The sequence below is a fragment of the Xenopus laevis genome, chromosome 1L, assembly GCF_017654675.1.
Source record: "Xenopus laevis strain J_2021 chromosome 1L, Xenopus_laevis_v10.1, whole genome shotgun sequence".
In the NCBI taxonomy this organism is placed as follows: Eukaryota; Metazoa; Chordata; class Amphibia; order Anura; family Pipidae; genus Xenopus; species Xenopus laevis.
In genome coordinates, this window is record NC_054371.1 from 39,105,319 (window position 1) to 39,122,691 (window position 17,373).

At 38.0% G+C, this 17,373-nt stretch overlaps 1 protein-coding gene across 4 annotated transcripts in view; it reads right to left on the reverse strand.

Annotated features, from left to right (window-relative positions):
* yipf7.L (Yip1 domain family member 7 L homeolog) overlaps positions 1-17,373 on the reverse strand; it is a 42,495-nt gene that overhangs the window by 13,928 nt on the left and 11,194 nt on the right. For 3 of the 4 annotated variants that reach the window (XM_041588684.1, XM_018229542.2, XM_041588688.1), the window contains exons 2-3: positions 14,643-14,758; positions 7,217-7,368 (exon numbers count right to left, since the gene is read on the reverse strand). In XM_041588684.1, coding sequence (XP_041444618.1) covers positions 7,217-7,368; positions 14,643-14,758 — 268 coding nt within the window. The remainder of the gene's footprint in view (positions 1-7,216; positions 7,369-14,642; positions 14,759-17,373) is intronic. The other variant, XM_041588693.1, reaches the window with a different exon arrangement.

Sequence of the window (17,373 nt, forward strand, 5' to 3'; positions counted from 1 at the left end):
CGAAAATTGATATGTATAAAATAATTCAATGCATAGGAGATAATGTGAACCTTTCAGATGCAAAAACAAATGGCCTGTGTTTAAAAAGGATTTAAAATGGGATTGAGGAAATAAAAGTCACAAACATTGCACTGGCCTAGTAACCCATAGCCATCAGTAAATAATTATTTACTAGTCACCTATATGAAAGCAAACATCTAATTGGTTGCTATAAGTTACAAGACATGGTATAGTAGTATGATATTAGAATGAGCAAAAAAAATAGATAATGAAATCAGGCACAGGATACGTATGATGGCCCATTAAAACTAATCATAAGAACATTAAAACTTAAGTGGCTTCAATTTTCTTGACACTGCTAATGAGTTCCCTACCCACCTCTTTCTACTCTTAATGACTGTGTTTACTGTACTGCTGTGAACTTCTAACTTAAACTTAGGGCTACATTTATTATGCTGTGTAAAAGGAATCTCGCTGGCAAAAAAAAAAAAAAATGTGTAAATAGCTGTGTATAAATGTCAAAGGTATTAAGGTTTTTCCACCATCCAAATGATGGATTTGATGCCATTATTCTATGTTGCTTCAGACCTCACATAATTCATTGACATCACTCTAGAAAAAAACATGTAAGAATCCGCAATAGATAAATGCCACATTTTCTCATCGTTTTTTTATGGGGTAGTTTTTATTTCTAAATTACACTGTTTACATTACAAATAATTAACGCTACCATATAAAATTTTATTCCAACAAATGTATTTTTTTTAGTTGTAATATTTGTAAGCAGGTCATTGTACCTGATCCTGTACTTTCAGATAGAATCCCTTTTGTTACGTCCTATGATACTAATTCTTAGGGGCAGATTTACAAAGCTCGAGTGAAGGATTCGAATTAAAAAAACTTCGAATTTCGAAGTGTTTTTTGGGCTACTTCGACCATCGAATGGGCTACTTCGACCTTCGACTACTACTTCGACTTCGAATCGAACGATTCGAACTAAAAATCGTTCGACTATTCGACCATTCGATAGTCTAAGTACTGTCTCTTTAAGAAAAACTTCGACCCCCTACTTCGGCAGCTAAAAGCTACCGAAGTCAATGTTAGCCTATGGGGAAGGTCCTCATAGGCTTGCCTGTGTTTTTTTGATCGAAGGATATTCCTTCGATCGTTGGATTAAAATCCTTCGAATCGTTCGATTCGAAGGATTTAATCGTTCGATCGAACGAATAATCCTTCGATCGTACGATCGCAGGATTTGCGCAAAATCGTTCGACTTCGATATTCGAAGTCGAACGATTTTAGTTCCTAGTCGAAGGATATTCGACCCTTAGTAAATCTGCCCCTAAGTACTACCGTAATGTAATTTTAAAACACTGGAATATTTTGAGTACTGATACTAAACATGGCCATTTGTTCAAAGCACCTCCAATTTTTTCGTATAGAAGAGGGAAGAACGTTGGTGAACTGATAAAGCGGAAGACTACTTCACAAAAAGGGATACGTAATACTGTATATTAGGCACACAAAGCATGGGAACTTTTCCCTGTAGAAACTGTAGTCACTGTAGTGCCATTATCCCCGGTAGTTGTGTGACTCACCCACAGACAGGACAGAAACATAAACTTTTTAACCTGTGATACATATGATGTTGTGTACTGTATTAAGTGCCCATGTGGGTTGTTATATATTGGACAAACAAGTAGAGCGATTAAAATCAGGCTCAATGAACATAAATCAAATATTAGGACTTATTGTCCTGATTTGCCTACAACACTATTGCATGGTAAAAAGCCAGTGGATAAGATAAATAAATCTAAAACAGAATCTTTATTGGCCAAACACTTTTTTGAACATGGACACCGAGTATCACAACTGCGAAGGCAGGTGTTAGAGAAAGTGAGCTTGGGCATGGATAAAAAGAAAAATATCTTGCAACGTGAATGCTATTGGATTTGGCTATTACAGACACGCCACCCAAAAGGGTTAAACGAAGATTTCAATATGGCCTGTTATTTTTAAAACTTTTCTGTAAAGCATTACGATATTTAATATCCTGTTCTTCTTTTGTAGATAATAATTACAGCTGGATTTTTGCCAGGGACAGCTTCCTTCTCCCATGTAGGGTAAGCTAGTAACTTTGTTTCCTTAATTGTTAAGAAATAGATAAAAAATAGTTAAAAAATTGATACATTTTTGCTTATCGCTTTGCCTCTCCTTTCTAGATTAACTGGATACTATGTTTTTAACTTTTGTATATTTTGTAATACATTCATGTTTTATGACTTTTGAATAACTGGTTTTTAATCAATGTTTTGAAATAATGTCTGTAATCTTTTTTCTATTTTTTAGCGATTTTTCCTAATGAACTTTTGGATTTTGATTAATTGGACACTTTACTACACAAATTGTTTTTGGGTGTTTATTATTATCTTGCTATTTTCTCTTTGGAAAGTTTTTTCGTTTTTTCTCAATTTTCGTTAATTTGTGATGGTTAATTCATTATGTTAATTATATGCACACATATGTAATTGCTACATCACTGACCTACTGTATGCTTTAAATTGCTTCGTGCATTCTGTTTCAGTATGCTTGATAAAGGTGTTGTTCCCGAAACGTTGCATGTCGCACTAATAAATTTTAAAGCAAGGGTTTTTCACCCTGCCAGCAGTACCTGTGTGCCGGTGAATCTTTTCTTCTTTCAGATAGAGCCAGCACTTTGTGATGGAGCTGCTTTCAGACAGGCTATTGTTTATTATTGAGTGCTATTCTCATATTTACACCTACCAATGCGGTTGTCAGGGAGCTATCAGGTTACCTTCACATTGATCTGCTGAAGGACAGCAAGGGAGGGGGTAATATCATTCCAACTTGCAGTACAGCAGAAAAGACTGACTGAAGTTTATCAGAGCACATGTCATGAATTAGGTCAACTAGGAAACTAACAACATGGCTGACCCCAGATTTCAAAATTAAACATAAAAAAAATCTGTTTGCTTCTGAAAAATTAGCAGCAGCACTATTAACTGATGTGTTCATTTGGAGCGGTTGAACTTGATGGACTTTGTCTTTTTTCAACCCAATTTAACTATGTAACTATGTGTTTTGAAAAAAACATGTTTTCCCTTAAAGGGGTTGTTCACCTTTGAGATAACTGTTAGTATTATGTAGAGAGTGATATTTTGAGACAATTTGCAATTGTTTTTCATTTTTTATTATTTGGACGTGGAGAGGGAGTTGGAATTCTCTCCTCTTGCTGTCGGTTCAAACCTATTCCTATAGCCTTCTCATTTAACTCTTTTGAGGTGCATGCCATTCACATTTTCCACCCTCTCTCTTTGCATGTAGCTGTCATTTACAGACCCCCATCAGCCTCCTCCTCCTCTGCTGCCTTCCTTTCTGACTTTGACACCTGGCTTTCTTTCTTCCTCTGCACTGACAGCCCTGCAGTCATTCTTGGGGATTTTAACTTCCACATTGATGATGCTTCACAACCCTGGCCCTCTCGTTTTCTCCGCGTAAGCTCCTCCTTTGAGCTCCAGCAGTGGACAAACACCCCTACTCATAAGGATGGCAACTTTCTGGATCTAGTGTTTACTAAAAAACTCTCTCTCTCTGGTTTTAATAGTGAACCCTTCCCCCTTTCCGATCAAATTTTTTACATTTTTCCATCTCTCACTCTCTGTGCCCACCTGCTTCTTCCCCCACTGTCATAGTTTGGGATACACGTGACATTGACCTTCCAGCCTTAGCTCAGTCTTTCAGGTCCAGTCTTATTTCTCTTAAGGAAATGTCTGATCCTGATACCCTGGTAAGTGAGTATAATCACATACTATCCTCAACCATTGGCTCATTTGCCCCTTTACAGGCTAAGCGTACACGTGCTCTGAACCCACGACCCTGGCTGAATTCACAAACCAGATTCTTACGCTCCTGTATGAGATCTGCTGAATGTATGTGGAGGAAATCCCGTATGCAAGCAGACTTTATTCACTATAAATTTCTACTGTCTCAATTCTGCCTTGTCAAAAGCCAAGCAAGAGAACTACAGTACCCTTATAAACAATCACAAATCCAACCCACGACGCCTGTTTTCTCTATTCAATACTCTTCTCCATCCCTCATCAACAGTATCAGTCAACCAGACACACTCCCCTCAGGACTTTGCTGATTTCTTTAAAGACAAATTAGAATCCATCCGCAATCAAATCCCTACCTCTACTAATGTAAACCAGCTCCTCCTTCCTCCTTCTGCATTTCTTAATTCCTTCCCTCCGGTAACAAAGTCTGTGGTCTCCAAGCTTCTCTTGTCCTTCCCACTCACAACTTGCCCCCTTGACCCTATGCCCTCTTCTCTGCTCAAACACTGTGTTGCAGAGCTTACCCCACTACTCACATCTTCAATTCTTCTCTAGCTTCTGGAACCTTCCCTTCTCCTTTCAAACAGGCCTGTGTAAAGCCTATTCTTAAAAAGGCCACACTTGACCCATCCTGTCTATCAAATTACCGTCCTGTCTCCCTTCTACCACTTGCCTCTAAACTCCGAGAGCGTATTGTGTTCTCCCGTATTACTAACTTTCTACACACCCATGATCTATTGGACCCTCTGCAATCTGGTTTCCGGCCTGGTCACTCTACTGAGACTGCTTTGTGCAGAGTTACAAATGATCTTCAGGTAGCCAAAGCCAAAGGTCACTTTTCCATCCTTCTCCTCCTTGACCTATCATCTGAACTTATCATCTTTCCACCTAAGCCTGGTCCTACTCCCCTATTTACCATCTCTATTGATGGCATGCTCATTAATCAACTCAGCACACTGTCTGGGGGTAATCTTTGACTCCTCTCTCTGCTTCTCTGATCATATTAACACCACTGTCACAAAACCTGTCACTTTTTCTTACGCAATATTGCCAAAATCCCTCCCTTCCTTTCACCTGATACATCCAAGACACTCATGCATGCTCTCATCCTATCCAGACTAGATTAGTGTAACCTTCTACTAACTGGCCTCCTTAACTCCCATCTCTCCCCTCTACAGTCTGTATTAAACACTGCTGCCAGAATTATCCTCCTCTCATCCAAAAGGGTACAGGCCCCTCCACTGCTGAAGTCCTTATCATGGCTTCCTACAAAACAAAGAATAACTTATAAACTCCTCCTCATAACCTTCAAAGCCCTTCATCTCGTCTTTTGTTTCTCTATATGTTCCTGCCCGAAACCTCACCTCCTCTCAGAGCAACCACTTGGTTGTACCCCCCACTACTACTGCTGTTTCCCTTATCAAACCCTTCTCTCTTGCGACTCCTTACATTTGGAATGCCATTCCTGAATCTCTCAGGAGCGAATCCTCCTTCAATGTTTTTAAAACAAAACTCAAAGACTACCTCTGGGAGCACCTGGATAACACCTGAACTGGCACTTATATAACAGTGTAACTAACTGTAACGCACAGCACCTTAATACCCCTCTGAATTGTGTCTGTATGTTACCCTCCCATTTAGACTGTAAGCCCTACGGGGTAGGGTCCTCTAGCCTTTTGTTTCCTTGACACTGAGCACTTAATCTGTATTGTAATTATATTTTATATTTATGTGAATTGTATTTCTAATAATGCACTTATTGTTACTTTTTATTCAAATGACCCCTTGTTTGTTACTACTAATTTATTGTTTTGCTGTACAGTGCTTTGCCCTCGAGGAGCGATTTACAAATAAAAATATACATATATACATACATTATTTAAGGTTTTTGAGTTATTTAGCTTTTTATTCAGTAGCTCATCAATTTACATTTTAGGCAATCTGGAAGCTAGTATCCAAATTACCCTAGCAACCATGCATTGATTGGAATAATTGATTGGAAGAGACTGGAGTATGAATAAGAGAAAGATGATTAATAAACATTAGCAATAACAATACATTTGTAGCCTTAGAGAGCATTTGTTTTTTAGATGGGGTCAGCAACGCCCATTTGAAAGCTGCAAAGAATCAGAAGAAAAAGGCAAATAACTATAAAACTATTAAAAATAAATAATAAAATCCAATTGAAAATTGCTTAGAATTGGCCATTCTATAACATACTAAAAGTTACTTTAAACGTGAACCACCCCTTTAATAGAATTCCTTAAATCTCTCTCCTAACAATTATATCCTGAATGCCTGCTCCCATCTATTTGCAATGTCACATAAACACACACACAAGGCATAAACCAAAACATGTTTGAGAGAAGTTTCATTTTAAGAATGATGGGTCACACAAGCAGGAGAGTGCACAATACAGCTCTGCAAGTACTACATAGAGACTGAAATGCATTTGACAGTCATCCATAAATTTAAATAGCAGGAAACTACATTTAAAGGGTAGATGAGTTTGCCCTAAAATATGCAGTCACTTAATGAACTCAGTCCCATCTTAGTAACTCCCCCCCTCCAAAAGCATTTTTAAAAAAAATACCATTAAGGAATTTATGTCCAAAAACACTCCTGCACTTACACACGGTTGCCAATGCATCCATCATGCCTCTTCTGATGAATGGTTTGCACCTGCAGCTATTGATGCTGGAGGACCCTTGTACTACCACCTCCCTAGCACCAGAGTTTCCACAGTGGGTTGTGCCAATAGGTGTACCAGATGACTCAGATTTAAATGTCAGACTGGGAACGATGCAACTGCCACTCTGAAAATCCTAGATGCAACTTGCACCCAATTTAAATCAAAATGCAATCATGATTGTAGCAATTTTGACATTTTGGGCTCAACTGCAAAGAAGGAAACCGAGACAGGGCCTGCAGTTATTCTAGAATTAAAGGCAAAATGTTGCAGTATAGGAAACATGACATATTGCTTCTGATGTCACAGTCTACACATTCATTTGTGACCTCTTATCACACTAATTTACACTTCATGTCCTTAACTGTCACATTATCGGTAAATAAGGGGTTTGTAATGGAACCACAGCTGAAGTCTGTCCTAACTTGATTTAAAAGCTATTCTGTACATGACAGGCTTAAACTGCAGTCAGACTGGAAATTACTGAACTACAGCCCCCAGAATGAGACAGATGAAGTCACACACAAGATTTTTTGATCATATATCATAATGAATATTGTGACCCTAGTTATGGATAATGATGTAGGGCAGGAATATCTAATATGAAATCCATCAGCTATTAGAGGGCCAAATGCTATGGAAATGTGACAGAATATTTCTTACATATCACCTTCTAAAAGAGGAGGCTCATCTTCAAAGCTTTCATTATGTTGATCATGCTGAGGATGAAATGATGGGCTGTAGGCAGGTTCATAAAGGACTCCGGTGTGATGCATCGTGGCTGATAAAATGTCAGCTTGGGAAAAGTCATTTTTACGTTGCCTAAATGTGTAAGGAAAATTGTGCTGTCAGTAAAAATAACATTAATAATAATAAATATATGAATATCAGTAATCTACATTTGTTTTAAAAATGTCAGCCAAGGAGAGTTCCTAACAGAAAAGCCAAAAAGTACAAAAGTCATTTCAGTATCAATCGACAATCCATGTACACAAATACACTGTAGTGTAGATGTTCCTTACTGAATAAACATGCAGAAAGTTGCTACTAACACAACAAAACAGAGCATACATTCTCCAACCTTCCTCTGAAAGTTACAGCAAATTGCTGGAAATTTCTGCCAGTCCATGCTTATAAATTGAGGTATGGAACCTGTTAACCAGAATGCTCGGGACTTGAGGTTTTCCGGATAAGGGATATTTCCCTAATTTGGATCTTCATACCTTAAGTCTACTAGAAAATCACATAAACATTAAATAAACCCAATAGGCTGGATTTGCTTCTGATAAGGATTAATTATATCTTAGTTTGGATCCAGTACAAGATACTGTTTTATTATTATAGAGAAAAGGGAAATCATATTTTAAAATTTAGAATATTTGGATACAATGGAGTCTATGGGAAATGGCCTTTCCGTAATTATAGGTTTCTGGATAAGGGATCCCATACCTGTACAGGTAAACTGTGCCTAGGGATGTCGCGGACTGTTCATCGGCTGTTCGCGTCCGCCGCAAGTTTGCGAACGTCGCGCGACGTTCGCCAATAGGCGTTCGCGTCAAAATCGTTCGACCATTCGACCATTCGATCGCTAAAATCGAAGGATTTTCGTTCGAATCGAACGATCGAAGCCATTGGATTGAATGAAATCATTCGATCGAATGGCTTTGATCGTTCGATTCGAACGAAAATCGTTCGATCGAACGATTAAAATCCTTCGATCGTTCGAATCGAACGATTTTCGGATGTTCGAAGTTCGCAAACTGTTCGCGAACTGTTCGCGAACTGTTCGCATTTTTTGCCGGTGTTCGCGAACGGCGTTCGCGAACACATTATCGGCGGTTCGCTACATCCCTAACTGTGCCTCCTAATATTTTTTAAGGGGTGTTCACCTTAAAATACAGTTGTAGTATGACAAAGACAATTATATCCTGCAGTTACTCTTTCCATTTTATGCTTTGTAGTTATTCAGCTTTTGCTATTGCCCCACTTACCCTAGCAACCTGAAGATTGGAAGATGAATGGGAAAGGACCTAAAAAACTATAAGTAATATCAAGTATAATGTATTCTGCTTTTTAGTTACTGGGCATTGATTATGCTAGAAAATAGATATATAATTTCAGGTTAGAGAGAGGCAAATTATGAGATTGATCTGTTGTTAAAAATGAGATTGATCTATTATACAAGGCTGATTATTAAATTCTGGTGCTACTTGCACTGGTTTCTATGTAGCAATGTAGTAATTATCTGTATTAATTACTAATCATCCTTATATTGTGCCATTTATATTCTATGAGTGTTGTATATTGTGAGTGGGCCCCTAAACTCAGTAAGTGACAGAAGCATAGAGCATGTGCAGTGAATCAGCAGAAAAGAAGATGGGGAGGTACTGGGGCATCTTTGTAGGCACTTATCTTCCCTGCTAACGGACTGTGGTTCCCTTGGGCTGGTACAGAAGGCCAAAACATAATGTACAACATTTCTATACTATTTCATTGTAACATAGTAACATAGTAAGTTAGGTTTTAAAAAGACACACGTCCATCAAATTCAACCTTTTGACTTTTTTTTTTTTTTTAACTGCCAGTTGATCCAGAGGAAGGCAAAAAAAAAAAACCATCTGAAGCCTCTCCAATTTGCCTCAAAGGGGGAAAAATTCCTTCCTGACTCCAAAATGGCAATCGGACTAGTCCCTGGATCAACTTGTACTATGAACTATCTTCCATAACTCTGTATTCCCTCACTTGCTAAAAAGCCATCCGACCCCTTCTTAAAGCTATCTAATGTATCAGCCTGTACCACTGATTCAGGAAGAGAATTCCACATCTTCACATCTCTCACTGTAAAAAACCCCTTACAAATAATTAGGCGGAACCTCTTTTCTTCTAATCGGAATGGGTGACCTTGTGTCAGCTGGAAAGACCTACTGGTAAATAAAGCATTAGAGAGATTATTATATGACCCTTTCTACATCCCCAATTTGGCCAGTCTTTCCTCATAGCTAAGATTTTCCATACCTTTTACCAGCTTAGTTGCCCTTCTCTGGACCTTCTCTAATACAATAATGTCCTGTTTGAGTGATGGAGACCAAAACTGTACAGCATATTCTAGATGGGGCCTTACCAGTGCTCTATAAAGTGAAAGAATGACTGCTTCCTGCCGTGAATCAATGCCTCTTTTAATACAGCTCAAGACCTTATTTGCCCTTGATATTGCTGACTGGCATTGCTTGCTACAGCCAAGTTTATCATCTACAAGGACTCCAATGTCCTTTTCCATAATGGATTTGCCTAGTGCAGTCCCATTAAGGGTATAAGTGGCTTGGATATTTTTACATCCCAGGTGCATGACTTTACATTTATCAACATTGAATCTCATTTCCCACTTAGCTGCCCAGATTGCCAGTTTGTCAAGATCGTGTTGCAAGGATGCCACATCCTGGATGGAATTAATTGGGCTGGATAGTTTTGTGCAAACACGAATACATTAATTACAATACCCTCCCCATAGTCATTAATAAACAAGTTAAATAAAAGTAGACCCAATACCGAGCCCTGAGGGACACCACTAAGAACCTTACTCCAGGTAGAGAATGTACCATTAACAACCACCCTCTGTACCCGAGGGTACATCCATGTGCAAACGACTTCATTAAGCCTAACAGACCTTAGTTTAGAAAGCAGTCGTTTGTGGGGCACGGTATCAAACGCTTGGCAAAATCCAAATAGATCACATCTACTGCCCCCCCCCACTGTCGAGTATCTTACTTCCCCCATCATAAAAAGCAATTAAATTAGTCTGACATGACCTATCCTTCATAAAGCCATGCTGATTGCTGCTCATAATGTCATGATCCCTTAACAAGCCTTCAAATAATTTGCCCACCATAGATTTACTGGCCTATAATTGCCAGGCTGAGACTGTAATCCCTTTTTAAATATTGGAATGACATTAGCTTTTCTCCAATCCATAGGTACTATACCAGATGAAAGTGAATCTGAGAAAATCAGAAATAGGGGCTGGTCTAAAACTGAACTAAGCTCTCCTAGAACCCGGGGATGTATGCCATCAGGCCCTGGAGCCTTGTTTACATTAATTTTTATTTAAGCTTCATGGATCATATCCTGAGTCAGCCACTGACTAGATTGAGCTAAATCATCAGTGCAGCTATGAATTGAGCTTGGGAACTCAGACTCCTCTATTGTATACACTGAAGAAAAGAACTGATTTAGCACATTTGCCTTTTCTGAATTTGTTACAACCATACTGGTTCCATTATTTAATGGAGCAACACTCTCAACCTGTGTCTTTTTACTATTAATATATTTAAAAAACTTTTTGGGATTAGTCTTAGCCTCCACAGCAATGCACTCTTTATTTCCTTTCTTTGCTTTCCGGATTGCTAATTTATAATATTTATATTCATTAAATGCAGCTTCTGCCCCAACAGACTTGTAGTTTTTAAATGCCTTTCTCTTCTTTCCAATTAACTTCTTTACTTCTATATTAATAATATAAATAGGTTGATTCTTAGAGCTTTTACATTTACTCCTTAAGGGAATAAATTGAGAACAGTAATGATTTAATATCATTTTAAATGACAACCATTTCTTTTCTGTGTTTTTATCTGAAAACTTAATGCCCTATTCAATGCTCTGTAGGGCAGCCCTCAAGGCACTAAAATTACCTTTTCTAAAATTCATGGTTTTTGTGGCCCCAGTATATATTTGTTTTTTGCACCAGACATTAAATGATATAACATTATGGTCACTATTACCCAGGGGTTCAATGACTTGCACATTTGCTATAAGTTCTGGGTCATTTGAGATCACTAGATCCAGAATAGCATTTTTTCTGGTTGGCTTCTCAACAACTTGTGCCATAAAATTTCTCATGCAACAAGTTTATAAACTTTTTCCCATTAACTGATCTGGCAGGACTGTTGCTCCAGTCAATATCTGGGTAATTAAAATTCCCCATTATCATTAATTTTCCCAAACTAGCAGCCTTTTCTATTTGCATCAGGAGCTTTGCCTCCTCCTCCTCACTTACATTAGGGAATCTATAGCATACTCCTACAATTAATCTGCTGGACTCTTTACAATTGGTGAAGAACTCCACCCATAAGACTTCTGCCCCCTTATTTTCTAACATAATCTCCTCCTTTATATGAGCTTTTAAATCCTGTCTAACAAACAGACATACCCCTCCTCCTTTTCTATCGCCTCTGCCCCGAAACAAAGTATAGCCACTGCTATTAACTGCCCAGTCATGCGACTCATTCAGCCATGTTTCGGCCACACCAATCACATCATATTTTCCTTCCATTACCAGCACCTCCAGCTCTCCCATTTTACCAGTCAGACTTCTTGCATTTGCAAACATACATTTAATACTGGTACCATATTGAACAAATGACATGTGGTCCTCCCTATCCTTAACAGTACCCCCAACCAAATCTCCTAAACTAATTTTCCCTTCCTTTGCCCACTCTCTCATCTAGCCTGTATCCACTGAATCTTTTACTGAACCCTCCCCCCACGCCTACCTTAAATCTCCTTCAACCGTCTAGCCATCTTCTCCCCCAAAACAGCTGCACCATCATCGAGGTGCAGCCCATCCCTAGCAAAGAGCCTGTAGCTGACTGAGAAATCACCCCAGTTTTTTAGTTAAGCTTTAGTTCTCCTTTTAGCCATATTATATTTTTGCCCCCACCTTTGTTTATAGTTTTCCTTTGCAGATTTGAGACACATTAAGGACCTTAACCCCAGAACTCAGGAGGTCTGTATCCCAGCTTTGACCCACTCAAATAAAGGGTGAAGGATCATAGAATATTGAGGCCAGTATTTATTTACAGCAAATGCAATAAAAATAAGTGGTTATGCAAAATGGAATAGGAGGGATACAGAGCCACTAGATAATTAATTAATTGAACATAGTTTTGGGGAAGGTACTCCTGTTTACAATCCACTTGTTTAGCCACTGATCCCTACTATATAAGTGGTGTTGAGGCCAGCACTCATTCACTAAAAATGGGGCTAGGGATCCACTGTACAGGATATGAAAGGAAGTCATGACATTTATATATATGCCAGACACAGTTAAAGGTTATTTATCAAAGTTCAAGTTTTTTTTCCACTAAAATTTCGAGTTTTTCAGTCAAAACTTGAATTTTCAGGTAAAAAAATTTGTTTTTTTTAATTAAAAACTTGGATTTTCCGGGATTTATTATACCCCAAAGCTTGAAATAGTTTGAATCCAAAAATACACCATCTAAAACCTGTGGAGGTCCTGTAGAAGTCAATGGCAGATGTCCCTTGAACCATTTGAAGATGTTTGTAGCCTTCATGATGTTCGAGTTATTTTTCAGTGGGTTTCATTTTTTTCAGTGGGTTTGGATTCAAGTTTTTTTCTGCCAAAAGCTTGATCAATTTGAGTATTCATGTTTTTCACCCCGATTACACTGATTAGAGTTTTTTACAATCAAGTTTTTTTTTTTTTTAAATTAGAAACCATTCGAGTTCATTTGAGGTCTAAAAAAGTTTAAAAAGCTCTAAAATTCAACCTTTTCTAAATAACCCCGTTAAAGTGTACTGCTGTGTCCCTGCACCTTTGCTTTGTTTGATTGTAATTCAATATGACTTTGATGATGTGCATTATAGATGGTTTATACAGTAAATAGTAATGGATTTCACCTGCCAAACTAAGTAGAAATTGGTTGTTCCCAAGGAGTTCAAAGCCCATCTGCTTCATTTAGCCCATGATTTACATTTAGCCAAGCATATGTAATTTACCCAGACATAATACTATCTGCTGCAGAATTAAAACTGGCATGGGTTATCTCAGCAGGCAGCTCAATAATGTCTCTATTCTTTAATCTTTATGCATTAATCTCATATTTGTTGCAGGTCATAAAATATTATAAGACATTTAAGCCAGGATAATTGTCTCCTGATGAAGCCGATCCTAGTGTGCTGTAGTGGGAATGTGATAATGAAGAGAGGATTAGAAGAGATTTGTAAGGGACCACACAGGTAAACTCTACTGGGACAGGGATTAAAGTTATTTATCAACAATCTTCACAAAGTGGTGGTTAACAGCATGGTGCTATATAAATAAAAGAATAATTATACCGGGTCACTTATCCCAAGCCAACAGTCAAATCACAATAGGGCCCTATTGGGAGGATGTATTAAAAAAACTCCAGCTGGTGGGTAGAATGCTAAAAGGGGTTGACCTTTAAATTAACTTTTATGGGGTTATTTATCAAAGGCCGAGTTGTGTTTTCCATCAAAAAATTGAGTTCCCGAAGGTATTTTATAGTCAAAAATTGATTGTTGATTGTTTTTGAGATGTATTATGCCCCGCAGCTGGAAATAACTCGAATCCAAAATACACCATCTAAAACTTGATGGACTTTGTCTTTTTTCAACCTGATTAAACTATGTAACGATGTAACCTGTCCAGGTCATGTAGATGTAAATGGCAGAGGTTCCTTGAACCATTTGAAGATGTTAATAGTCTTCATGACGTTTACGTTTTTTCCAGTGGGATTCGACTGAAAACTCGATCAATTCGAGCAATTCTAGCTTTTTTTTCCTGTTTTGTGTATTCGAGTTGTTCACCCCAACTACACTAATTTGAGTTTTTTACATTTGAGTTTTTTCTTAAATTATAAACCATTTGAGTTGTGAGTTCATTTGAGGTATAAAAAAACTCACAAAGCTCTAAAATTCAACATTTGATAAATAACCCCGTTAGTGTGATGTAGAGAGTGATATTCAAAAAAATTTTGTAATTGTTTTTAATTTTTTATAATTTGTGGTATTCTGTGTTTTTTCCAGGAGCTCTCCGACGGGATTTTCTGTCCCATCCGATCGAGATCTGGCCGACTTTCGGCCAGATCTCGATCGGTGAAGCCCGTCGGGGGGCCCCATACACCGGCCAATAAGCTGCCGACACGGTCTGTCGGCAGCTTTTATCGGCCCGTGTATGGCCACCTTTAGCCATGTCAGTATCATTGCAAAATCACACATTCATGCATAAGAAAGTTTAAAAAACAATATACTTTGTAGAAGGTTTGCTAGCCAATACTAACCTACTGTTTTCATCATGTGTTCCCATTTCATAGAATCCTGGTGTGGTATCATCTATAATGTAATCTGACTGATAAAAATCCACGTCAAATTGATCCATTCCTAACAGCTTGTCCGACTGAAAAATAAAATTGTTCAGTTGTTTAAAATAATTCTAGTTAAACAAGTACCTATTTATAATGCTTGTCCAGGAGATGCTGGAGATGGGATATGGAGTGAATATCCACAATGAAAGAAATCATTTATATTTATTGATTCTATTTCCCATTACTCCCATGCCCCTGAGCAATAGTTTTTGGGCTGACATTGCATGGCATTTTTAATCTTCATTTTCTAGTACGAATTCAAATAGGTTTCCTGTTCCTCATCAATGGGCATTTGCTACATTTAACCCAGAGGAGCTTCCTATGCTTGAGGGGGACTGAATAGCTATTTTTGTTCATAATCAACAAAGACTGCAATGGTTTCATTTACGCTAGGTGCAAAAGGCACTTATGTGTGTAAATAAAAAATGAATATACGCTTCATCATACTGTAAATATGATTAAAAATTCTGACCAGTTTCTAAAAAAATGAAGTTACTCTTCACTCTCCTCCTATTAGCATCTGTCTCTCTTCATTCTCTCCTCATGTAGAAGTCAGGAGTCTGTCTTAAGATGGCCATACACAGGGAGATCCGCTTGTTTGGTGATGTCGCCAAACTAGCGGATCTCTCCCTTATATGCCCACATTGAGGTGGGCGATAATGGGCTGATCCGATCGTGGGCCCTACAGGCAATACGGCGGTCAGATTGTGGGACCACATCAACAAACAGATACGGCCGTGATCTGACGGGATTTTTTACACTGCCCGATCGACATCTGGCTGACTTTCAGGAAAGATATCGATTGGGGAGGCCCATCGAATGGTCCCACACATGACTCGGTCTGTCTGCAGCTTTTATCGGCCTGTGTATGGCCAGTTTAAGACTGACAGGTCGAATACAGCCTTTTGGGGGGGGGCTCCTTTTGTCTAGATTAGAAGATGTATAAGAGCTAACTCTTTTAAAACCACCAGAAATCCTATCTCTCAAAATGCAGGATTTGTGCCAAAGTGTGTGCTTATGTGGGTTTGCAAGGTCAGTGACCCAGACAACCAGATGATATTTCCAGTTATAGGCCAGAAAGGGGGATAGGGGGACAGAAATGTATATAAATTGTCATACAGTTTGAATAAATCAATAGCATAGAAATATTATATATAAGGGGTTCCATACTTTGGGCCAGATTCAATTCAGTGAGGAAGGGTTTATCGTGTTAAAAGACATGGACAAGATTCAATCTGAGATGCAATTCAATTCAGAAAAACTTATCTCATGATTTATCACATGGAAACTTTATTGAAGTCTATGGGAAAAAATTGGAAGTGAATTTGGAGAATAGTTTTTTCTGAATCTTGTCCATGAGAAGAGATTCATGAGATACATTTTTCTCACTGAATTGAATCTGCTAAAAAATCATTAAAACATTAATTAAACCCAACAGGACTGGTTTGCCTCCAAAAAAACATAAATTCTATCTTAGAATAAAATAAGTACAAGGCCCTGTTTTATCATCACAGAGAAAAACCAAATAGTATTTAAAATATTGAATTATTTGATTAAAATGGAGTTCATGGGAGATGACCTTCCTGTAATGTGGAGATTTCTGAATAACGGGTTTTTGGTTAACGGATCCTATACCTATAATTATTTTAAATTAGTCTTTATAAAAGTCCCCCTTCCCTTGTGTGCATACTACACACAATAACTTTACAAAATGCAACCTAAATTGGTCTTTCTTTTATTCTTTGCTTCACTATTGTAATTATTTGTCTAATATCTTTATAGAACATTACTTTGCTAAGCAGCTCAATCTGCCCTGACCATATTTTGCTACGAATATTTGAAAAAGAGAAACAGGCATACTGTATTTTATGTTTTAAGAAGTTTAGGAGTACTACCTGCTATAATTTACATACACTATTAATATTATAGCTTATTCCAACCACAGTAATAACTGGTTTGCAGTTGTAGGAAACACAAAATAACAAACATGCCAAGTTTACGATGAAAAATGGATTTGTCAACCTAGAAAACTAAGCTTTAAAACCAAGACGACGCACTGAAATACACAGCACATAAAACATGCATGCCTTATTGCAAACTCAATATTTTAGGCATTTTACTTGGAAATAAGGAAACTTCAATAAGTGCCATGCTGCAACAACAACAGGAGAAAGCTATTATAAGAAAAAGGGAAGTAAAGTAGCAGAATGACATTACATTAGGGCAAAAAACTTGTTTAATCTGTCATTCCTGTCACTGCAAGTCGACACCTATTTATTCTGCAGATGTAGTTTCTGACAGCAAAAGGAGCAGTACGCCAAATAAAAATGCAGCAGACACGAGTGTATAAATATATCAAAGAGCACATTTTAATATGCTGCCATTTTCGACATATCCTACGGCCAATCTCTGGATTTTGCAAATGCTTGTATTTACAGATATCTGGGAAAAGGAAATCCGATGAGTGTGCACCCAGAAATGAATAGCCTCAGCCATTATAACCATTATAAGTACTGTATAACCCCAGCCATTATAAGTATAACCCCGGCAATTATAACCATAGTGGAGCAGATTCACTAACCTGCGAAAATTCGCCAGTGAAGGCTTCGCAGCCATCGCAACATTTGCCAGGCAAAAATTCGTTGAG